The 25,127-nt window shown below is 40.8% G+C and overlaps 1 protein-coding gene across 6 annotated transcripts in view; it reads left to right on the forward strand.

Annotated features, from left to right (window-relative positions):
* The window catches only part of SMARCA2 (SWI/SNF related BAF chromatin remodeling complex subunit ATPase 2), a 187,630-nt gene that overhangs the window by 143,285 nt on the left and 19,218 nt on the right, over positions 1-25,127 (forward strand). For all 6 annotated transcript variants that reach the window (XM_074994827.1, XM_074994830.1, XM_074994831.1 and 3 more), the window contains one exon: positions 3,419-3,636. In XM_074994827.1, the coding sequence (XP_074850928.1) occupies positions 3,419-3,636 (218 nt within the window). The remainder of the gene's footprint in view (positions 1-3,418; positions 3,637-25,127) is intronic.

The raw sequence follows: 25,127 nt of genomic DNA on the forward strand, positions 1-25,127 counted from the left end.
TGCAGAACTGGGCTTTATATGAGCTTGGTGCAGCTTTCTTTTAAGATAATATTGTCCAAGCTTAATTGGAGTTACACATCTCGTTTTCTTTAGGCAAGGGAAGTGTTAAACTCTTATTTGTACACTATTTTCCTGACTCTCTTTCTACTTACCTCACTAATCCAGAGGCAGTTGAGCATGGGAGATGTCTTTGTGCTGTGTCTTGCACTCTTGCGCAACACGTCATCAGTCAGAAACTGGGGATTTGCTTCTGGGATTTGTTTCATTACCGTGCTGGTAAAGGTTTGGAAGGGCATTCTGTTTGCCGTGGCACTCTAGCCCTGTGTAGCAAGGTTTTCTAGCACAAAGCTCAGTCAGCTGTACTGGTTTAATCAGTCTATCATCATTCATATATATTCATATATATTTAAAAAATATAAATATGCCTGATGTTTGCCTTGCGTGTAGTTTGTTGTATTCAACTTTTGGGGCATCATAGTTGTAGCTTTGAATTTTACTGTATGGTATTAATTTACCATTTGTAAATTAATGTTAAAGTTAGCCATCACTTGTTCATTAACTAAAGTATTTGACTGTTCTTAGTATAATACTGGTTTCCTGGTGCCTGCACTACAGCCTTAAATTAAGAAAAACAGTGTCTGCATTTACATGTCTTTGCACATGATTTTGAGAACTAAGTTCAGTAACAGATTTGTATACATTAGTATTAAAGTACTTTTTTAATATTCATTTGCAGATTTATGCTGTACTAGCAATTAATTCACTGTCATTTGTCTGCTAAATACAGGCTTACCAAGTATATAAGAACAAGTACCAGTTTGCTTATTTGTGGTTTTATTTTTTGGCTTTGATTGGATCAAAAATGTATCTTTAAATATACTGAAATATTCTCTTTATCATTACCCTTTGTATAAGCCCCTAAAAAGTAACAGTAGTTACCTTTCTTACTTTTGCGCCTTTATTTGCTGCTCAGGGTCTGTGGAGGGTCTGGGACGAGTTAGTGCTTTTGTTTGGGGGGTTTTAAGAGAAAAAAATAGTAAGCAACATCCTGTTTTTAGTAGCAAAGTATTCATTTTAAGCAGATATCCATTTTCTAAACAAATTACATTAGAATATTTACCTTTTTTAAAATTCAGTCATTTTCATTAAGATTACTATCTTAAAAGCTGAGCCCTGTCTGTTCATAAGAGAACAATACAATTTCATTGTGTAAAAAGTGCAGAATTACATTGCATACATTTTTATGTTACATTGTTCAGTTTTTGTGGTCAGCATTTTAATTATTACAAGAATCAGTAACTGCCCAGCTAAAAATCTATTTGGATGCCTGGAATAATAAGGGGAAAATATGATAAGTAGTTGTCAATATTAAAGCAGACTGAAGGAAGAAGGCTTCGGGCCTTGTAGAGGGTAGAATGAAACAGCAGATTTGAGTATCCACAATTCTTTCAGTATTAAATTTTCAGTAAAATAAAATTACTTGTATATGAAAACATAGCCTTTCCCCAGCTCTCTTTTTTTTCCTGATCAGCTGATGAAGAGACTAGCAGCTCGCTGCTTTGCTGGCTTGTTAATTTTATCCCCACTAACTGTGATTTCCGATAGCCGGCCTGCTGATAGTGGTAAGGTAAATATCCTTTTTCATTGCCGTCTTGAAGATTCAGTAGAACTACATCACTGGCATGTGTAGGTGTGTAACACATCAAAAGCCGGTGTTCTCCGTGTTTCTGTGTGCAACTGAGTGCTTAAGGAGAGCAGTGACATTAACTGTTGACAGCCTTGCATGCTGAATTTATTATTAGCATTTCTATCTTCCAAGGTTTACGGAGAAATTTCCTTTTCATAGTCTTCGCTAGCTGCAGTGGTATATAGTGGGTGTCCTGCTTTAGCCAAATGAATATTAATGAATTTGTGTGCAGATTTTTTCCTTCCTTTTTCTTCCTAACTCCTCAGCTCAAGCCTTCTTCATAACGGTTATCTGAACGCTGTGGAAGCATGATGGAAATTGTCTTTTGATTATTAAGGCCTAGTTTCAGGCTGTCCCTCAGGATTCTGTGTTCATGTTTGTTCTATGGATTTGCACATCGGAGGATGCATAGGAAACAGATTTTGAAATCCCACTGGCGTTTTTAATATGCCAGGTTGTTTTGTGTTGTGCACCAGGTTTTGTTCACAAAACGATTTTCAAGAGACATTGTACACAAGTGAAAGAAATTATGTCTGGACTGTAATCACTCTTTTTATATTGATTGTTATACTCACATGATCATAAATATTAGCCATGTTTGGTGCTGTGGAAAAATGAAGGTAATTGCCTTATGATTAGAGCTCTTTCAGCTACAAGAAAGGATTGATTAGCATTTGCATGTACTCAAGGCAATATTGAGAGGCAAGAGAGACAAATATCAACATCAGTTATATTCTGAGAGAGCATTAATCCTAAAACCTAATTTTAAGATTTATAGTCTCTTTATTATTTCTTATTAATTTCAGTTTTTTTATAACAAATTTGTGTTCAGGTATTTTTGGGGTTGTTTCTCCCCCTCTCCCCTCTGTGGGGGTTTGCTTTCTAGGTGGCTTTAAGGGTTTTTTGTTTTGGGGGATTTTTTTCTAAAGCAAAAGTTCAGCTTCTTGTTTTATCACATGGATCTCTTAGTATATGAGCTGGTTTCCTTTGTACCTGGTTTGTTTTCGTAGACACTTTATTATCTCTGTGCATAGTGCAGCTGGCTCTGGTTAAAAGCACACATTTGCAGGTAATTGGAACTAGTGTTTATTGTTTGTGACTGTGCTTTTGTTTTTCTTTTTTTTCCATGCCATGGTACAAGTGCTCTTTACTATAAAACATTGTATTGTCACTGCTTCTGCCTCCTCACTTGTTGTTATACTAAATGAAAATTGCACAGAATTTTAGAGATGGTTTTAACTCTTGGGTGATTTGTAAATATATTTAAAAAATCTTTTGGAAGAGAAGGCTGAATTTAGTATGCTCCTACTTAAAATGAATGTATAGGAAGAGCTGTGTTACTTCTTACACTGGGACCCAATGTGGCTTGGCCTGTCTGCAAACATATACATTAAAATATTTGTAACATATAACCTTACTGAAACAAAAAAAAAAAAAGTCTTGCTGTGTACTTGCTAGTGTAGTGCCACAGGCCCTCAGAGGTGAGGACTTATAACTTGTAAAGTGGAACTGAGGGTTCAGTTTAATATGAATCCATCTGGGGTGAAGGTATTTTTATAACTACTTGAAGTTTGTGTTTTATTGAGTGCCACTCACTGATTTTTCTGTTGATCGCTTATTTATAAATAGATTTATTGTGCTGACTTGTCTATATCTGGCTGGTCTTTTTGAGTTTTTTCTTTGCATCTTTGGTTTTTAAAAATATACCTTTTCTTGATTCATGGTTGACAGGCAATTGAAGACGGCAATTTGGAAGAAATGGAAGAGGAAGTCCGGCTTAAAAAACGAAAAAGACGAAGAAATGTGGATAAGGATTCTGGGAAGGAAGATGGCGAGAAGGCAAAAAAGAGGCGAGGCAGACCTCCTGCGGAAAAATTGTCACCCAACCCACCTAAACTGACAAAGCAGATGAACGCCATTATTGATACTGTGATAAACTACAAGGACAGGTGAGCTCTGAATTTTGTAGATTGGCTATTTGCTGTTTCCCAATCTCGTTAGGGTTGCTGACAAACCATTTCTAGGGCTTGAATGGTGTGTTTTTGTTTTTCAATTTGGAATAAAAATAATCTCACTTTGGGGCTCATCTTCCAAGTCTTCTGTATACATAGCTTCCATTCATACACCAGTATTGGAACTTTAATTTAGAAGGCAGGCATATAACCTCTTTCTTTGGAAATGCCACTGCTGTGCTCAAGAGAAGTATTTCTTAGTACAATGCACTCCATTAACCAGAGATAGATAGTACCAGAAAAATATTAGGCTTTTGGTTTTTTAATAATCAAATAGCACAAGCCAGATATGAAATATTTCCATTTTCTGGTCTCTAAAGAAGAGTCTTCCTGATGGCTTACTTAGACTATCCTATTAGCCTAATGGAGCCACTTGCCTTAATAAATTCGGCTCTACATCTTTGAAACACATGGCTACTGTTTTATTAGTGTAAGTTCTCATGCTGAGGCTTGAAACTATTGTCCAGACTCTTTAGAGATGGAATGAGGAGCATCTGACAGAGAATATGATGAAGTAGTACTATATGGCACTATAACCCGCCATAACTGGTACTGAACTTAGCTTCTCATTAAAAGTTAATATTCAGCATGACATCTCTTTTACCATCCTCAAAAAACTAATCGCCGTGACATTTCACATGAACTCTCCTGTTTAAAATAACAATCACTTTTTAATTCAGATTTTCAAACTACCTTTGCTTACAAACTCCAGATGTACATGTGTGATTCTTTTTTTATTTTATATACGGACTTGACCATGAAATTGCCAAGATTCATAGTAGAAACAGCTTTCTAATATAAACTTCATGCTAAAATAGGAAGAAGGAGCTAATGAAGAGTGATTGGAGCAGGGATATGAATAGAAGGCACAGAAAGGTGGAAGACCCCTAAGCCAAAGAGGAAGTGGTGTTTTTACCTGTTTCCTTTGTGTTAGGCCAGGGTTGGGTAAATACTGTCCCAGTCCACCAGGGTTAGCCTCCCCCTCTGTATTTACCTGCATCTCTGCAGGTGTCAAGCGATCACAGCTCTCACTGGATGCAGATTGCCATTCACAACCAATGGAAGCAGTGGGAGTAGGTGTCCTGGTCTAGCAAGAGATGTGATGTCCTGATACCTATGGAGACACAGGTAAATATAATGGTAGTGGCCCACTAGGAACTAACTGTAGCAGGCCACTGCTTTTAATCCGGCATGATTTTAGTTAGCTGAACGACCACTTAACATGGATGTGGTCAAGTTTCCTGCAGTCACATAAAGTTTGTTTGCAGCCACCAGTGCTGGCTCTCAATGTTCTGTGCTGTCATTTAGCTCTGACTTACCCCTAAATGTCTAAGAGCCCAGTAAGCAGTGGAACTGTTGGTAATGCTTCTAGGTAATAGTGACTTCCTGGGGTCTGGCAGACCAGAGAGGTGCAACTTGTATTATGCCCAAATGTAGGGTTTTGAGACCTTCTACTCACATCCAGCCTCAAACTCTTCTGTGGTAACTGTAGCAATTGAGAGATTGTCAAGGAAGGTACAATAAGACCATTCCTAAGGACAAAGAACCTCAGAAACTGGATTTGATGGAAGAAAAGTATATTCAGCTTGGTCATTATAAAAGTTTAGTATGAATCAGCAGGTTCTAATATGATTGTAAATTGTGATACTTTGTCCAGATTTTTGAATAATTTGCTTAAATCCTTGAAGTAAGAGTTTTAGGAATGCACTGTGGAAGGCCATCTTGTGGCCAAGATATCATTGGACTTAGTACTGAATGTAATGTACACATCTTTCACAATTATGGCCTCCACTGTTATAATAAGAGCCTCATAGTTGCAGAATTCTGGAATACATTCTGAAGCCCCTTGTATTAAGATCTTAGCATTCAGTGTCTAGTTTCTGATAAAGATGAGATTTATATTAATTTAAGAACTGCTCAGCCACCTCACTTGGGGGGGTTTACAGATCAGCCATCTCTTTAGAAGATCAGCAGTCCCACTTTCACAGTACTTTTGATAGTTATCCTAGCCTGTTAAGCAGCAAAACTTCCCCAGGAAAGAGCAAAAGTCACAGCGGAGAAGTGCCTCATAGGTCCAATTTTAAACAGCCTGCCTGTCTTTTGGGCAAGCAGCCAGTCTGAGGGACCGCTCTAGAGCAGCATTTCACTTGTGAACTACCTGGCCTTATCTCTGGCAGTCTTATTTTACAGTGCTTGAGAAATGTTCAACTCAGACAGGTTGGTCCTGAGCACTGTGGGTTTAAGATATGCCCTACTGTTCCTATCCATCGCTCCTTTCTGTTCTCCTACGCTTCTCCTTTTCAGGCACCTCTTTTGCTGTTCCTCTAGCAGGTGCAGACTCTGAGGGCTTTGTGAGCAGTGGAGTAGAGGGTGTTCTCCTGCAGCACTGGGAAAACATACTACTTCCAATATTTCTTGACCCTTACAAATCAAAGGGAAGGGTAAAACCTCAATCAAAGTCACAACAAGCACATCAGATACCTGAAGTTACCCATGATTACCTTACCTGATGTTCTTTCTGTGTTGTCATGACTGGATCAGATCAGAACTGTACTTACAGATGTTCTTAACAATATGTTAAGGAGCACATCTGGGCACAGAATAAGAAGCTTTTCTTCATATCAGTATCCTGGAGTTTTAAGCCATTTAAAAGCATTCAGGCTTTTTGAGCACAGATCATGGACTCAGTGGTTCATGTATTCCCTTAATGCCCAGCTTCTTAATGTATTGTGTGAACAGCTGGAGAGGAGCCTGCCTCATCCAGCTTTGTCATGAGGCAATAAAATTTTTGGCAGTACTGCATCAAAGAGAAGAACGTTCCCACAGCTGCTCCCCTGGCAGGGGAGAGGGCAGTCCTGCTTAATAACTTCAACAAAAATGGTGTCTGAAGAGCAGTGTAGAAGGTCCATTTTTGGAAAATGGGGCATTCTGGGTATTGAAAGATAGTAAGCGCCCTCAATTTTGCTCTTGAGTGGGTCTAAGTCCAGCCTTCTCACCAGTGCTTTTTGTCTGAATTGAGGGTGACACTGGTGCATTCCTTTCTCTTCCTACATCTTCCCCCTTTTCACTCTTTTGTCAGGTTATTTTCAAACTGAAGCTAGATTGTGGCAAACTGATTCTCATTACACCAGCTTGACCAAAACAGTGTTGGATCTCCAGACTTTTCAGCAGTGGTGGGCAACCTGTGGCCCATTGAAGTTCTGTGTGTGGCCCACAACAGTTTGTTCACCATTACCCATGCACAGTGTTGCCAGATTCCCCATGCTTCCTTCCTCATAGTTCTTTTCCTATCATTAATACTACTGTGACACACACACAAAGGAAGGGCACATGAAGTGATGAATGCACACACTATTGATTGTGCAAGCTGTCTGCTCCAATCAAAGCGCTGCTACAGTTCACCCCGCAAATTCTAGGTATGCAGGTGCAAAAAACAAAACTACCCTGTCCTAGAAGACCATTTTGATTACAACAGTCTTGCAGTCCACTGCAGTGGAGGGCCACTCATGCCATCCACTCACTGATTGACGTTGCCCATTGCTGAATCTCAGTCTGAATGTTTTACGTCCCAAGGCTTCCTCTTTGCCCTGATATACTGACAGCACCACTGTCAGATTTGGTATAGAGAGCTGACTGGTCTGTATCTCCACCACTCTGCAATGTGAGTGCTGCCTGGATAGCTAAAGAGAAACGGTGTTCAGAAGCTGTTTGACAAGTTCCACGTAGTAGAAAGCCCTCCAGTAAGACTGTCACACTGGCCAACGGGAAATGGTTTTCATTTTCCTCAGTAACCAAAGGAATTCAACCAGTGCCAGCCTGCATTCAGGACATTTTTGTACTACCTGTTACATCTTCAGTCCTCTGGTCTTTCAGCACATTGAGGGTCCACATAACACTGATGTTGGTGTCATCATCTAATCCAAGCGAAGTTACCTTTCTCTAACTCTAGGGTAGAGAAATTTCTAAAAGGAATCATTTGTGTCTTTCCACCAGTGTAAGAGGTGGTTCTTTTGTGGGCCCCTCTATATTGTGCTGGCTGCCTCTGTGGGGCCTCCATTTGGGCCCTTAGCAACTATTCTGTCCCTCTTTATACAAAAAGACAACCTTCCTTGTTATGACATCTTCTAGGAGCATAAGTGAACAACAGGCCTTTGACTGGGACCCCATATATACAGTTTTTGCAAAGACAAAGTGGCCCTGAGACTGTACCCTTAATCTTTGTCTGAAATGGTTTCACATTTTTAACCTTAATCAAATAACGGTACTTGCAGTTTTTCTTTCCTAAGCCACGCTATCTCACAAGCAAGTAGCACCTTCATATGGTGCTTGTGAGACAATACATGTTTTATCTGGAGAGGATTAAACCATTTCATTTATTACTGTGACTTTTTTTCTCTGATGCAGATCAGATCAAGGGCAGGGCAGTCTTCGGGTGAATAATATCCTATATTACAATGTCACATAGTAACTCGAGTAACTTAGATCACACTTCTACAGAAGCTACAGGCTTATTCAAAACTGACAGGCTACATCTACACTACAGAGATCTTTCAAAAGAAGCTCTGCTGAAAGAACTTCTTTCGAAAGAGTGTGCCCACACAGCCCCACTCTTTGGAAAGAACAGGCCAGGGACTGAAAAATTAGGCCCCACAGGGACTACTCTTTTGGGGGGGAGGGCATGTGGAGCCTCTACACACGTTTTTTTTTTCTAAAGCTTTCAAAAGTGGGTGCTCTTCCTGAAATGGGAAAAGAAGAGCGATTTTTCGGAAGGAGCACCACATTCTTTTGATTTACTTTCGAGAGAATACTTTGTGTGTGTAGACACTCTGTGGAATCTTTCGAAAGAGCCCTCTTTTTTTGAAAAATGTTTCATATGAACTTGCTAGTTTAAATGCAGCCATAATCCTCTGTGTTCTTTCTATGCTGAATTTTTGCAAGGCAGCTCTTTGGTCTCCAAGTGAACTTTTACCAAATCCTGTACTGTTACTGGTGTGTCTAAATTGAATGCAAACTGGGGAATGCTCTGCGGCCATTCCTTACTAGATTCTGAGCTCCAGCTCCTACTAGTATGCTGAATGAGTCAAATTATTAACTGCTTATAGGGCAGCTTTTGCTCTTTGAGAGGTGAGTGCAGATGTGTGTTCCACAATCCAACATCCATCCCCTTTGCATCAGTCTCAGATTTTGACATTTGAAAAAGCGGAGGCAGGATGGGGCAGTAGTGCCCTTAAATGACCCTGGGAGGTACTACAGGCCCAGAAGGACATGAGCATCTTCTCATGGATACTGCTGAGTAAAATCTTCAGCTTCATTGTGCTGGTTATGTGCACACCTGAGTGCAACACACATCAGCTCCTGCATTTCAAAGAACAGCAGTTACAGTGCAGGAAGGTATGTGGCTTTTATAGACTGGCAATGTAGAGTTAAGTTATCTGCTGAATCTCCCTGTTTTATAATCGTTCATCTCTCATCCTACCTGGCTAACATTTACAGCTAGGCACCTTACATTTCCAAAAATAAAGTTCTACAGTAAAGTACTAGGAGACTATAAAAGTCCATTTCTGGTCCAAGGTGTCCATTTTCAGTATATTAAAATGCTAGAGAATTACTTGTTGCAAACCCCCCTGCACCCTCCTGCAAAAAGACCCCATGTATGTTATTAAAGTTTTAAAATATAATTTTTAAGATTCTTAGACTTCGTTGCACTAGTCAACATAATCATGAGGTCATTATTCATTGACACATTCCTCAGTTCCACTAAGTATCTTAACAGACCTTTGGACTGTCATTTCAGAATCTTGACTAAATGTTCAGTAAACAATGCATAAACATGTATGTGTGTATATCCAACAGCATATTTCCACTATGGATCAAACAAAGGATCCAAGTTAAGATTGGTGTAAGTCACTGAAGATAATAAATAGGGAAGATTTACATGTCAGTGAGGGACAGGCTGAATCCCTTGACAGGTTATTTCTGGACAGTATAATGTGTAGGTATTTTTAAAGATATGGAATTTTTGTGGGGAAAATGTAATGTAACTTTTGTGTAATAGCAGGATACACAAACACAATTTCAAAAAAAATTATACATGATTTTGTTTATGAATATAGTAAATTAATGTTTTTGGAAACATCTGGTCTGCAGTATTATGATAAATTAAATGAACTGAAAATTTTGGAGCATTGTAGTGCTGCCTTGGTAACACCCAATCAGATACAGCTCTAAGGTTGTAGTCTGGTCTCAGCTTCTTTTCCAGTGGATAACTTTTCTCATACAAAATAAAGTTACCTGTCTAATTTAACCTGCTGAATAACCTTTGGTAGTTTTAACTCAGAAGAATTTTCTGAGCCTGCATTGGAGTTCTTCTTTGAGTACTTGCTCATGTCACTTCCACTGTAGATGTGCACATGCTCATGTGCATGGTTATCATAGGGCTGGTCTACATTTGCCCCCCAGCTTCAAAGGGGGAATGTTAGTCAGCGTGATGGGATTACTAATGAAGTGTTGCGGTGAATACACAGCACTTCATTAGGCTAATTTTCTCCCGCGGCATCTTTGAAGCTTCAAACTTGGAAGTGCCAGTGTGTGTGTAGCCACGGGCACTTTGAAGTGCTCGTGCTACTTCGAAGTCCCCTTACTTGAAGCTTTGAAGTTGCCACAGGGGAAAATTACCCTAATGAAGTGCTGCGTATTCACCGCAGCATTTCATTAGTAATCTCCCATGGCCCTGATTAACGGGGCCCCTTCGAAGTCGGTGGCAAGTGTAGACCCAGCCATAGGTTTGGGTTTTTTTTAAAAAAACCTTAGCAATATCCTTAGGGCTGGCTGTGTTACCCCCTTGAGTGCCACACTTTGTGCTGGTATATCAGGCACCGTTAGCCCTAAACCCTCTCAGTTCTTACTGCTAGTGGTGGTCAAGGCTTGTGGTTTTCTTACCTTTGCTTCTTTAGGCTTTGTCCATTGTTATCTTTGGTGAACTCCAAGCCCACCTACGAGGATTCAGCTGGAGTTGCATACAATAGAATCAACATGAGCAAGCGCTTGAAGAACAGCATTTACCTACCTTTTCTAGCTGTTTTTCTTTGCAAGGCATTGTGCACGTCTGTTCCCTTACCTTCCCTCCTGCCCCTCTGTTGGAGTTGTCAGTGAACCAAGAGGTCATAGACCCAGCAGCACCGATAAGCCAGCGCATGTGGTGCTCAAAGGGGTGTCAGCCCTATAAATACCACTAAGGCAAAAATTTGTGATGTCCACGTATATGCACACCTACAATAGAATCCACATGAGCAAAGCATTGCAAAGAACAGTTGTAAAAGGCAAATAACAGTTTTCATTGTACTGGACAATGTATAATGAGAAACGTTGGATTGTGGTCATAAATGGGGGAGAATGAGCAACAAGGGCTATGTCTACACTTTCTCAAAACTTCGAAATGGCCATGCTAATGGCCAAATTGAAGAATACTAATGACGTGCTGAAATGCATATTCAATGCCTCATTAGCATGCTGCCAGTGCCGCAGTTCTCTTGCCCATGGCTCATCTACCCAGGGGTCCTTTTTGAAATGACCCAGCCAACATCGAAATCCCCTTATTCCTACCAGTTTACTCCTATCTGCACTTCATTTGAATTTTTAATCTCACTTATTTGTATTCCCCTTCCTGAAGTGGAATTCTGTGTAGACATGGCCAGTACGAAGAAAAGAAACAAAGAGGAACACGCTTTTTTAGCATGTTCAGCTGATAGAAATAAGGGGATTTCAATGTTGGCAGGGTTCTTTCGGAGAGGACCCCCATGTACACAAGCTGCGGGCGAGAGAACTGCGGCACTTATGAAATGCCGTGGCTGGTGGCATGCTAATGACATGCTGAATATTCATTTCAGCGCCTCATTAGTATTCTTCGATTTGGCCATTAGTATGGCCATTTTGAAGTTTTGAGTTAGTGTAGACGTAGCCACGTAATAAAGAATAATTGGCTATTCCCATTACCTGCTTTGAGTTATATGTTGAAATGTGAAAATGGATAGGAGTGATCACAGGATTGTTTTGTGGCATTGTGCACTATCAGTTCAGTGGCAGCAGCTTTTAAGATAAGGGGTGGCATCATGGATTTCTTTAACCAGATTGTCAGAAAAGCATGTTCCTCTTTCTGTTTCTTTTCTTCATATTGGCCGTGTCTACACAGCATTCCCTTTCAGGAAGGAGAATACAAATAAGCGAGATTAAAAATTCAAATGAAGTGCAGATTTACATATCTCATGCCTCATTTACGTATTCTCACATGATAACTCTTACGGAAGAGACTTTTCCAGAAGCAAAAACAGCCGTGTAGATGTGGTTCCTTCAGGGGGAAAAAACTTTTACGAAAGAACCCTTCTGCCTGAAACAAATGAGATATGTAAATCTGCATTTAATTTGAATTTTTGATCTCACTCATTTGCTTTCCTTCTCTGAGGAGAATGCTGTGTGTAGATGGTCATCCTCTCTCTGTTTACCAAGGTGGACATTTAGGATCTGCTTTGTTTTGTAAAGAAAAACATTGGTTTCTATGGGGAAGAGCTGAATTGGATAGCTGGTTTCAGTATTAACTTCATTAGATCTTCTTGGGTTTGAGCATTCTGCACCTTTAGGAGCAGCTTTCATAAGTTATATTGCATGCATAATCTGTTGTACAAGGTGAAGAAGGCCCTAGATGAATTGGTGATCAGCTCTTTACTCTCTCCCTTCTGGCTTGGCTTCAGTGTGGACAATGAAGAGTTACCATCTTCCAACTAGTCAAACATCCATGATAAATTTTGCCCTAAGCCCTGTTCCTACTCCATGCACTAATCCATACTTCCTTTTTGTCCAGTTTTTAATTTATGCCAGGGCTGAGCCCCTGCACTGCTTGGTTTGGGAGTTCATAGCCCTGGCATGTCTGGGCTTTCTGCATCGGTTATGAATGTAAAAAAAAAAAAAAATCCTGATTTTCCTTCATCTCTTTCATTACAAATTAAGCACTGTTCTTGTTTGTCCTGGTCGGTCAGGATCACCCAGAGCTTGCCAGGCACCTCAGGGCAAGGTTACAGGAATAATGTTTGCTGTTCTCACTGCAAGGTGCTTTTTACTGTTCCCCCACCATGAAGAGACCACCTAAAAATAATACATCTTTAGGGAGTTTAGGGTAGAAATAAGTAGTGTCATCCCCATCCTAGATAAGGGAGCAGCAAAACATGAGGTAAAAATGCTTATTTTACAAGACACTGGCTTCCATTTCCGAATGTTTGGATCTTGTCTATCAGGACACACGTGTTCACATTTGTGTTCAGAAACCCATTTAGACCAATACTCATCACATACATAAACTCCATCTTCACATGTAGGGGTCAACATAAATTTGTCTCTCTTTACCCCACCTGCTGGTGCTGGCTCTCTTTGGTTGTTTTTAGGTGATCTCTGTGGTGTATTATAAACTAACAACTGCTAATAAGAGTGTGAGCCATGTGTAATATGAAACACAAAATCAGTTTATTTCTCCCTCTGAATCGATTTAACAAGTGACAAATGCAGAGAAAAAGAAAGCAGGTTCTTCACTTGCCATAGAGCTTTCCTGGAGTGGTTGCTGAAATGAACGTGATAACTACATTTTGTTTCATTGAGCAAGAAAAGACTTGTCACTTTTAAATTTAAAGTGCTGCTGTTTTTTTCCTTCTGTGCAAAAACGTGAGTTTGCACTGACTGTCACAGGCTTGGGTCCTGTGGTCTGTTGGTCCTGACCAGTAGCAAATAACCCTACAGTAAGAAGAGTGAGGCCTAGCAGCCAAAGTCAATAGCAGACACCCTTGCAGTCAAGTCTACTCCTAGGGCCATACTTCTTGCCTCTTCTTGCCACTCTCAATCCCTGTAGGACAACACTTAACTTCGGGTAGTCCACTACTCCACTTGCCACTCAGATTCTAAATTTTCCCCTTCTCTGATTTCCAAGAATCTTAATTATTTAAATTGAAGAACTCCAGACCAGTCGCCTGGCCTTAAACTCCCCAGTACTGAGGCACAGAGTAAATTTCTATTGTTTTGTGTATCTGGACGGGCAGCTCAGTAATTCAGAACCTGTGGTTGCTGCTTATATAGGTGGAGAGTGTGGGAGTACCTCAAATTTTTCTGAGCTGCAAAGCAGGGTGTTCTTCAAGTGGTAGGAAAGTGATTTGGGCTGTTAAGGCAGCATGAAGGTGATGGCAATGTTTGACTTTTCATTGTTATTAATTTCATGGAACAAACCAAGACTAGGTGTTCATGTGATGCATGCAAATCATTTGGGGAGCAGGGCAGGGGAGAGAGAGGTCAATTTTCTGCCGTAGCTATACATACTTCTTTCCTGCTGGACCCATGACTTCCTGGGAGCAATTTCCACTTTAGCAATAGCCATCTACAGTCATTGGCTTCATCAGTTCCTTCCCTGATTCCCATTCTCTGTCTACGTACCTACCTGATTTGGAGAAAGGCAGTATTAATCTATGTCTGGCATTGTGAATCAGTGTTTCCTCTATTTTTTTCCATCCCTGGGCAGAATACATTTTGTGTGAAATCAGGCCTGTGGGTTGTGCTTCACCAACAGACACACACACTGCCTACTTTGGGTGGCTGTGGGCGCTCTGCTGATCAGCTGGGCGGCACCTGAATCTTTTCCGGGGGACTGCCCAAGCACTCAGCCTGCAGGGAGCAGTGTTGTGAATAGAAGTTAGCACATTTACTTCAAATGATGTCATTATCCTCTCCAGGCTTCACAGTGCCATAAAGGAGTTGGTGGTATTTTATAAAAAAGTGATTTGTTCCCTTAACTAACAGTGATGTTGTTTTGAATCAACAATAACTGGTGCGCTAATTCCAGTTTCCAGCCTAGAACTGTTTTTATGGCTCAGTTGTATAACCTTGTTTTATGAGAAGATTATAGAATTGAAATGCTGAGACTAATGATACCATCCAGATATCTATAATTTCTTAAGTCACTTCCCTTAGTTCAGCAAACTTTTTACACTGGGCCCCACTTTTCATCCCTGCAATTATCTGGACTCAGGGGGGCAGGCTGCAAAATGGGCTTTGTCCATGCACAGGGCAGGAGCGAGGTTGGGTGCGGGGCTGGGAGGAGGCAGCTGTGGTGCATGAACTCTGTGGCGCACAGTGAGAGCAATTCAGGTATGTGCCTCACCTGCACTCTCTCCCCCAGAGCCAGCTTTGTTCCGTTAATGACGTTGCAGCTGTAAGAAGCAAGACTTTTCTGTGGCCTCCCATAAAAAATTTCATGCTGCCCCAAAAAGGGTGCACCCCTCACTTTGCACACCCATCCCTTCGTTCATCTATTGTAAATACTGGTGCTTTTTGGCGTGGTATGCTTACCAAATGTCCTTTTCATAATTTTCGACCTTCAGTGAACCATTCTTGCAGGGAAAGGATTCTCCCCCTTGCTATTTGTGGGAAGAGGTTTAGAAGAGCTTAACTAGAAAGAAATACAATTCTTTAGTAGGATAATAGCATGGTGTGGTATATAATGCCTGTACCACAGTCGTAAAGGAACAATATCAAATCTTATTTAAAAATCTTGTTTAAGAGATGCATTTTGGAGGGTGATAGAATAACCCACTTGACTTTATCACACAGAGCCTTCTTCTAAAAGGTAGCATCCTGAGAGATTCACACAGGAAAGAGGGGGAAAACTGAGCTTTCTACTGTGCTAATGTCCAGTGGAGTTGTTCTTCTGCTTTCCTGCCTATGCTGTTAACTGTTGCTCTGGTAATATGAGCACATGCCCTGATGGCTGATGCAGTGATTTCATCTTCAAGCCTCACTTGTGTTCTCCCTTACCCACCTAGCAATATAGATTTATTTCTCCTCCTCCTCCTACCCTGTTGGGTTCCCTGTTGAAGCAGAAGAAATAAAAAGGTCTTCCAGCCTTCAGGATTTTCTAAGATAGATATATGAAACCCTTCCCACATCTAGAATATAGAGTAACTGTTTGTTCTTGCTGACAGGAGCATTTCACAATCTCCTGTTGTCAAGATCCTGGTGACATTATGTTAATGGTTTTCGTTTTTATTTTAGCTACTCCTATGTAATCCATCAGAGAACCATAAAATACACGAAGTGTTCAGTGGCAGTCGTAGGCCAGTGTTGGCACGAATTCTTTGTTTTACAAAGTACTATGTTTAAATAATAAAACCCACAAAATCTGGAAAAATTTCATCCATTGAACCCAGAACAGTTAATCATGTTTTGTATGTTCCTTTCTGCGGACTGTCTATGAATTGTTATATGTTATCCACGGCACTTGGGCGGGAACTAACCAGATCAGACAGCAACCTGACTACTCACAGTAACCCAAGACCCTCTCTTTTGGTTAATGGTTTTGGGGTGAAAAATCTGGGATCCAGGTTCAGATCTAGGTATCTACAGAACTAGGTATCAGTTGCTTTGGTTGCTTCCTTTTCCCTTTCTCTGCTTCTTTTTGTCCACCTTAACATGAGGGGATATTTTCATCTCCAGTGTTGTTTCTCTACATAGACTTTGGAGAATAGCTCTCATGAAGAGAAATGATGACAGATGATACATGGGTTATCATAATGTCTTTGTCCCATTATACGCAGCCTCACTAAGTTAACTGTCTGTCCAATACAGTTAAATCCCAGTTGCGTCATAGGAGCTGCATAAATATACAGATTTTAGAATCTCGGATGTTAAGTTTTGTCTACTGCCTCTGGTACCGAGTTGCAACTAGTACAACGTCTATAAAGTTAGCTGTTGAGCTTGCATGTCCATTAATTTCTGTCTGCTTTGGGTTTTCTGACCAATAATCTCTTCGCTGAAACCTTGTTCTTTCAAGGAACTGCATGTCTCCCAGATCCTCTATGTAAACAAGGCGGTACTGTAACAGACTACAGTATTTACCATCTAAAATAGTTTCGTATTTGGAGTAATCTGTAGTTTAGAAAAATATTGAGATACTCAATATAGTTCTGGCTCATGTAAGCAAACTACATTTTCAAGTATGTGTTATCATTGGTTGTGCTACTCAGACCCACCAAACCCCATATTCTTCACTGTGCAGGATTTAACATTTCTAATTATTATTTCCCTTGGATATGAATGGCTTTCAGTTGCTGTGAACTGAATCATCCCAGAAGTCAACCAATGGCACCTGCCTGTACGTTTCATTCTGCCAAACTAAAATAAGAGTAGCAGGACTGAGAATTTGAACATCTTAATTACAGAGATGAGTGATGTGAGTAGTGTACAAATACTCCCCTCTGGCTTTATGCGTAATAAAATTCTAATAATGTTATTGGTCCCCTGACAAAATACTAAAAACAGATATCTTATACAGTGGAGCTTGCTGAAGATGTAATAATAGGCCAGCAGTGGTCTAGGTTATTCTGATGCCTTCGAAGACAACCCCCTTAAAATATATGGTTGTAATTTGAATACATGAAACCGGCATTTTCCATAATAATGTTGTCTGGTTCCAGATGTCATTAAAAAGAAATGAAACGAGGTAGCTTTTGTTTTTATTGTGGCGTTTTTGCTTTAAGAATCTGTGTATCTGTTCTCTTCCACCACACCCACACAACAGGATATTACTACAGCTTGGACGTCCCTGGTCCAGCACCCTTGGAAACAGACTGGTCACAAACAAGGGATTTTGCTGGACCGGGGTGGCTCCCAGCTGCTGGCCCTTCTTCCAGCCCTGGCTCCCAGCTCTGCCACACCCAGAGCTGCCCTGGCTCCCAGCCCTGCCACAGCTGCCACCATGGTCCTGGGGGCTCTTGGTTGCACCTTGCTCCTGTCTCTTGATACCACTTTAGCCCTGACTCCCAGCCCTGCCACGGTGGCAGCCGTGACCTGCTAGCCCACCTGCTCAGGGAATCCCCATTTAGGGAGGTACAACCCATAGCTCCTTCAAATTTGAGTTGTCCTGCCTTTGTGTGTGCATGTTAGTGTCAGATTTCAGCTAGTATAACTGCATGGAAGTCAGTGAAGTTAAGTTTGAACAAATTTGCTCCTGCTGTTTTTTTAAATACTTTAATATAAAAAAGGTACATTCCCACCCACTTCCCCTGCTTTTAACTCTCCTAGGTACAAATAACAAGCAGTCCTGTAGCACCTTAATGACTAACAAATGTATTGGGTCATGACCTTTTGTGAGTAAGACCCACTTCTTCAGAAGATTGGAGGAGAGAAAAATAGAGAATTCAGGGTTTATATGCAGGGAGGGAGAGAAGAAAATGCCCTGTCACCCAAGGCAGTGTTCCATTGTAGGCTGTCAATAATGTGCTGGAGGGGTACCCAAAAGTCATCTGCTTCATGATGGGTCCAAACAGGAAAATAACAGAACACTACTTGTCATCACAGAGGCTGTGTCTAGATTGCAGGCATGTGTCAGGTGACCGAAGGTCTCCCAACAGAAGTCTGCCAGTCTGGGATCCCTCTGCTGACTTCCATGAGGAAGGAGGGATGTGTCAGGAGAGGGGGTTTTCCTGACATTTGGCCCCATGTGGATGAGCCAAATGTCAGGAAAGCCTCTCCTGTCAGAACTGTCAGCAGGAGATACAAGATGTTTTGCACAATGTGCATATCTTCTGCTGACAATTCTCTGCAATCTAGATGCACAGCCCTACAGCCCCCAGCTTAAACCCCTCCAGCACATTATTGACAACCTGTCTTTCACTCTCACAGGGTGAGTCCTCTCCTACAGACAATTGCCCAGCCTCAAGAAAACACTCACCAGCAGCCATGCACCGAAGCACAGAAACACTAACCCAGGGACCTATCCCTGCAACTATTTTGGTTGCCAACTCTGTCCACATTTCTGTACTAGCAACACCATCACAGGATCTAACCACATCAGCCACACCATCAGGACTCATACACCTGCACATCTGCTGGTGCAGTGGTTCTTAACCTTTACTGCAGCCTGCACCCCTTTGGTTCTCAAAATGTTCTCACACCCCTTATCAAAATTCAAAAATGGAGATGGGGTTCTTTACACTTTTAAATGCATATTAAATATATGTAAAATAGTTTTGTTAGTACTCACCATAAATAATTGTGCAGTAGGCATGCAAAAATATGAAAGTACTACCCAGAGATGTTGCAGACTTTTGCTATGGAAATCAACTGTATCCGACGCGCTAACAGTTAACGGCTAACTGAATTCAAACAAAGCTTCTGCGCTGCCACATCATCATCTCCACAAGCGTCAAGAAATGCCCCACAACGTTGGCAGTACACTTTATTTTGTAGCGAGATAATTTCACTACAGTTAGGTTAAAAACTTGAAAATAATTTTTTTTGTTTGTATATTACAGTAATGGTTAAAATGTGTAATAGACGAAAATAATACATAGATTTGATTAAACAAAGTAGTTGTACTTGCCTGCCTGTGCTTAATTTGTGTTTTCGATGATTTACCTTCTCAAAATTTGGCACGTCTCACACCCCCAGAAGGAGCATCACACACCCCCAGGGGGTACGTGCACCCCAGGTTAAGGACCACTGCACTAATGTGATATATGCTATTATGTGCCAGCACTCCCTTCCCTCCCTGCTATATAAACCCTGGATTCTTTTTTTTTTTCCCCTACTCCAGTCATCTGAAGAAGTGGGTCTTACCCACAAAAGCTCATGACCTGATAAATTGGATAGAATCCAAGCTGCTACAGGACTGCTTATTTGTGGACCTACAGACTAACATGGCTACCCCATAAGACTGTTCTCCTATATGCAGTTCGGGTTGGAAATCCTGCATGGACATAGCCACAAGAAACAACTACAATAAGTTATTTAGAAATCACTTTAAAACACACATTCTGGGAATGAGTGATAAGTATCAGTTAGTACTCTCCAACTGCTGTTATGACCTCTTCTTGGTCTGCTCTGTAGCCTGAGCACGAGGTAGGCAGAGACTTGGAGCACTAGGTACTGCTGGGGTAGTTTTCATAAAGACGATTCTCAGTGAAATGTACACAATGAAATCCACTAACAGTATTGGGGCAGGGAATAAAACAAACTCTCCCTCCTGCAGGTCTTGGGTCTGCTGGTAATTTTCACGGAATTGTACCATAGTATGCAAATCCTAAATGTTCATTTAGAGAGATTTCCCCTCTCCTTTGCAAATATATAGTTATCTATTGCAAAGCCAGCCCCTCACCTGGGTCCTACTGTTTTTGACCCCAGGCAGGGGACTGAGGTGTGAAGTGGGTTGTTGGGGCTTGGGGGCAAGCATGTATGTGCAAGGATGCTAACATGCTAGTGCTTGAGTCAGGATGTGCAACTGACTGACCACCTAGTGGCAGTGAAATTTGCACAAGGGCTAAGTGTACAAACTGAAAAACACAGTGAATAAATCCAGTTTATGTCAGCTCTAATATTAGAAGTTATTTGTGATCGTAAATGTGTCAAACAGTAAGAAACATATTGTCACACTTGGTGGTGTCCAGTTTTCACTCTCTTGAGGCTTGGCAGGACTTTGAACAGCAGCATGAGCATTGAAGCTGTCTGTCTGCAGGTACAGAAACTGGTTTCTACTCTTTGCACATTTAAAATGCTTTCTGTGACATCATGAGGACTAGATGATTTTTTTTAATTGAAAGTGTTCTGTAGAGTGGGGTGGCACTCAACAAGTAGAATTTTCAAGCAGTGGACCCTGAGACAGATTTTTTTCATGTAGGGCTCATTCTTTTGACCACTTGCTACAAAGTTACTTGTGAAAGGCTGATCCTTGAGCTAATCTATGCTTTGGTGAAGAATTATACATGTAGGATGTTTAGGTTTTAGTGTTGTAGAAAGAGTTATTTTTAAAAGGGAGTTGGGGGGGGGTCCTCAAATTCTACTTCGTTGAACCAGTTACCTAATATTAGGATAACTGTGTGATGCTCCACATTTATACTGATATAAATGAGAGCAGAATTATGTCTGCCATGTCAATTAAAACATTTGAAAATGAGATCCAGGGAAGGTACATTCCAGACTGGAACACTCATCTATTCCAGCAATGACCCTGCCTGATAAAGACTGCCAGTTTTGCTGAATTACATAGAAATATGATGTAGGTGAACAGAAAGCAGTCTATCCCTAGCATTGCTGTTTGTGCTATTATTTTACTAATATATCTCTACACCTTTCTTTTTTACCTGCTTCCTAAAATAAGTTTAACCTGTGATCTTCAGAATTGAAAACTGAAGTTTCCAAATCACTGCCACATTAACTGCCTTGAGTAGGTAAAAGCTGGTCGCAGCTGTTAGTAGCTTATGTAACTACACGGAGCCTGAAGTGGCGTTCCATTAAAGAAAGCGTATAAAATCTGATGTGTTGTCACCAAGTAGTAACTACAGCTTCAGAGCACTTCTGTTCCCTTTTTTCTAGCATTGCCTTGCCAATGGCAAAGGTTACAGAGCTCCATCATAACAAACAAAAAATAAGAGATTCTGAAACTCTGCTTTTGGTTACTGTTTTGCATTTTAATGGTGATCTTATTATTGACATTGACTGTCCCTGAAGAAAAACAGGAAAGCTTCAGGCCCCAGTTACAGATAATTAACTTTTGGAGGAGTTTGCTAAGGACATCAGGTACAGTATTTTGCTTTTTTCTGCTCTTTTGTCAGACTGTACAGGTCGAACCTCTCTAATCTGGAATTCTCTTGTCTGGCAAACTCCGTAATCCGGCAGGATTTTAGTTAGCCGGACAGCCATTTATCATGGGTGTAGCCAAGTCTCCTATGATCCCATAAAGTTTGTTTACAGCCACCAGTCCTGGCTTTCAGTGTTCTGTACAGTTATTTAGCTTTAATTTACCCCTGAATGTCTTCTAAGACCTCAGTAAGCAGTGGAAGTGTTGGTAATGTGCTGGAAAATATTGACCTCATGTCATCTGGCAAATTCTCTCATCTAGTACTGGTCAGATCCTGAGGGTGCCGGATGAGAGAGGTTCGACCTGTATTCAGGTATTGTGTTCAGTTAGTGTTTGTTGGGACAGAATCTGTGGTAGCAGCTGCTTGTTAGAGAAAAAGATTCATGGAAAACAGGGACAGACACTTACTAGGGTCTGCCACAGTACATATTTATTGTATAAAGTGGTGGGCTCCTGAGACCGATGATCAGTCTGTATGCTTCAATCAGAAGTGAATATATGGCTGTAGTTGTCAGTTTGATTGTGCTTCTTTCTCTCAGCCGAGGATTGTTAATCGCAATTACCAAGACTGATATGAAAGCTGAAGGGTGGGAGTCTCTCCCCATACTGCCCATGGTTTCATCTTATGCTGGGGACTCTTCCTGTCTTTGGCACCTGGAAACATTCTAGCACTGCCACTTATATTAAAAAATTAAACATATTTCTAGGACTAGTACCATACTAGTTTTAGCAGGAGAAAAGAAAAATTTGTGTTTAAATTGAAAGATTTTGTGCAAGTTGCTTCAGGAGTTTCCTTGAATTACCTGTTTTTGAGTGAATTTATAGCTGTTTTGTAATGCAAGCAGCCTGTCACAGTCAACCACGCTGGATTCTGAAGTTTTCAAATACACAGTACAAACCACTTTGTCTGCTCTTCTGACCTAGACTGGTCCAAATTTTCAAATTATAATGGAAATTAAGAGAAATGTAATTTTCTAATTCAGTAACAGATGAAAGACTGTTTATAGGCAAAGTCAGATAAGTCTGCTGGTGAATAATTAAAACATTTCATACAAATGCATGGGCTGTCTATTTCTCTGAACTAAAAGCATGGAGTTTATAAAATACAGAAGAGTAATTTTATCTTGAAATATAATTTCATACAAACAGCTTCTTTATAAGCAAAGCTACACTTGAAAGGGAACTGTAATTAGCACATTGTGCTGCGTGTTGAAGTCTTCCAGGGCACAGTGCAAGCTTTCAGAACTTTTCATTCTACCAGCTCTAAACAGAACTCAGCAGTTTCCTGTTCTGTGTGAAATTCTCCAAAGAAATATGCGCAGTTTCAACTTTTTGTTTTTTCTCGCTGGTTTCTTCAACTTCAAATATCTGAAATGCTGAATCATTTGAGGGGTCAATACCTTCTTATTTCTATCTCCCATCTCAGTGAAGGGAGATTGCCTGTTCTTTTTGGCACTGTACTGCCAAGACAAATAAATTAGCACAATGTATGCATACAAATATAGATTGAATCTCTATCATCTGTACTTCTGTGGTCCAGCATCCCCATGTGTGCTCCTGGCTGGAGCACTCACAGGAAAAGGCTGGCCCTTGCTCAGCAACTCCTCTCCTGCCCTCCCATGGGGCAGCACTCCTGGCCACAGTCTCTACAGCCACTCTACCTCTTCTCCTGGACACCATCTATCTTCCCCTTATTCCCCCAATCAGTGCTGGCCCCTCTATTGCCACTGGAATAGAGCCCCACAGTCCACAGCAACACTGGGGCTGTCATCTTCCCTGGTCCAGCAGATTCTGTAGTCTGGGACCAGTCAGGTCCTGAGGGGAGTGAGACCCGGCAGGTAAAACTTGTAGGACCTAATTCTTTCTTGATATAACTTTGTTGAAGATAATTCTGCAAACATAAACATACAAACAGCTCTGTAACCAAATTTCAAAAAATGAAGCGAGGTTAGTCTCCTCCCAGGATACACGGAAATGAAATAAGCGGAGGGCAAAGTGGCTTTTTAGGAGAAGAGAGTCTGTTATGTTCTAATGGTGTGGTGTATATTTGCATGCGTGCCTGCATGGACAAAAATGGGTGAACTGTCACTCCTTTCTGTCACAGTTGATTCTGTTAATTTATGCTGGTCCCACTTCCTTTTCAGCATGTAGCCTGCTAGTTGCTAAGCAACCAGGAATGATTTACTGCACAGGCTTTTTATGTGAAAGCTGCCATGGTTATTATTTTTAATTATGAAAGCAGGGAGGGGGAGTGTGGATTAAAACAGCAGTCCAGCATTCATAATTAATAATTTTGTTTCATCATACCCACAGCAGGCCATTTGAGGCTTCTCTAGAAAAGAAATATTTTTATTATGTCCTAACCCTATCCATTTTTAGTATGAATATACATGTACAAAGGGAATAGAAGAGTAAATCCTTCTGTGAGAGGTGGTTCAGAAAAAATGGTACAGCTCTGAGCTGTCGCTGATCTAGATTGTCAGATATTAGTCTTTTGTATTGCTTCATATTTCAATCCTTAATGCTTTTTCCTATTTGCAGTAATTAGTTGTGCCAAATTGCAAAGGAATTCAGTGTTGGTGTTGCATTTCTAGCTTAACAAACGGATTCTATGACCAAAGCCATATATATATAAAATTCTGCTCTGATTATTTTTTATAATATTGGATTTTAATTTACTATGATTTAGTTTCATAATTAAAGACCCTAAGACTATGTACCCATGATACAAGCTATTTAAATATCAAGGGGTTTTTTTTGACACAGAGTAGCAAGAAGAGAAGCTAGAGTGCTAAACAGAACAGATTATTCAGTAGTTTTTTGATTTAAATATAAATATCACTACAAATTATTTTTAGTTACTAGCAGAATCTGCAGTATGAGTGGGGCCAGTTCACTATGAAAAGAGCATGGTATTGTATTTTGAACTGTAGGCTCCATTGCTTCTGCTCAGATAGACTTTTCTATTGAAGTAGGGAGCCTCTAAAGCAGTGACTCTTAACCTTTACTGCAGCCTGCGCCACTTTGGTTCTCAAAATATGTTCTCATACCCCTTCGCAAAAATGATAAAAGGGGGATGGGGGGGGCCTATACATTTTAAATGCGTATTAAATATGTGTAAAATAGTTTTGTTATTACTTATCACAAATAATGGTATACGAAAGGCAAACAAAAATATGCAAGTACTACCTAGAGATTTTGCGGAGTTTTGTTGTGGAAGTAAACTGTAACCGACGCACTAACAGTTAGCGGCTAACTGAGTTCGTACATAGGTTTGATGAAATAAAGTAGTTGTACTTATGTGCCTGTGCTTAATTTGTGTTTTTGATGATTTACCATCGAAAAATATCTGGCATGTCTTGCACCCCCAGAAAGGGCATCAAACACCCCCAGGGCGTGCATGCACCCCACCTTAAGAACCATTGCTGTAACATTTCAAACGTGGCAGTGAGACTCACTCCTGCAGTGGAGCTGATCCTGGTTGACAATTGCGAGGAGTGCTCAGAGCTGTGCATTTAGTTTGCCGTACCCTTTAAGGGGAGTAACTCTGTGCTTGAGCATTGGCCTGCTAAACCCTGGGTTGTGAGCTCAATCTGTGAGGGGGCCATTTAGGGATCTGAGGCAAATAGATTAAAAAAAAAATCTGTCAGGGATGGTGCTTTGTCCTGCCGTGAGGGCACGGAACTGGACTCAATGACCTCCCAAGGTCCCTTCCAGTTCCACATATTATTATTAGATGTGTGAGAGAAGAGCAGGTGTGCCTGGCAAG

The sequence above is a fragment of the Carettochelys insculpta genome, chromosome 5, assembly GCF_033958435.1.
Source record: "Carettochelys insculpta isolate YL-2023 chromosome 5, ASM3395843v1, whole genome shotgun sequence".
NCBI lineage: Eukaryota > Metazoa > Chordata > Testudines > Carettochelyidae > Carettochelys > Carettochelys insculpta.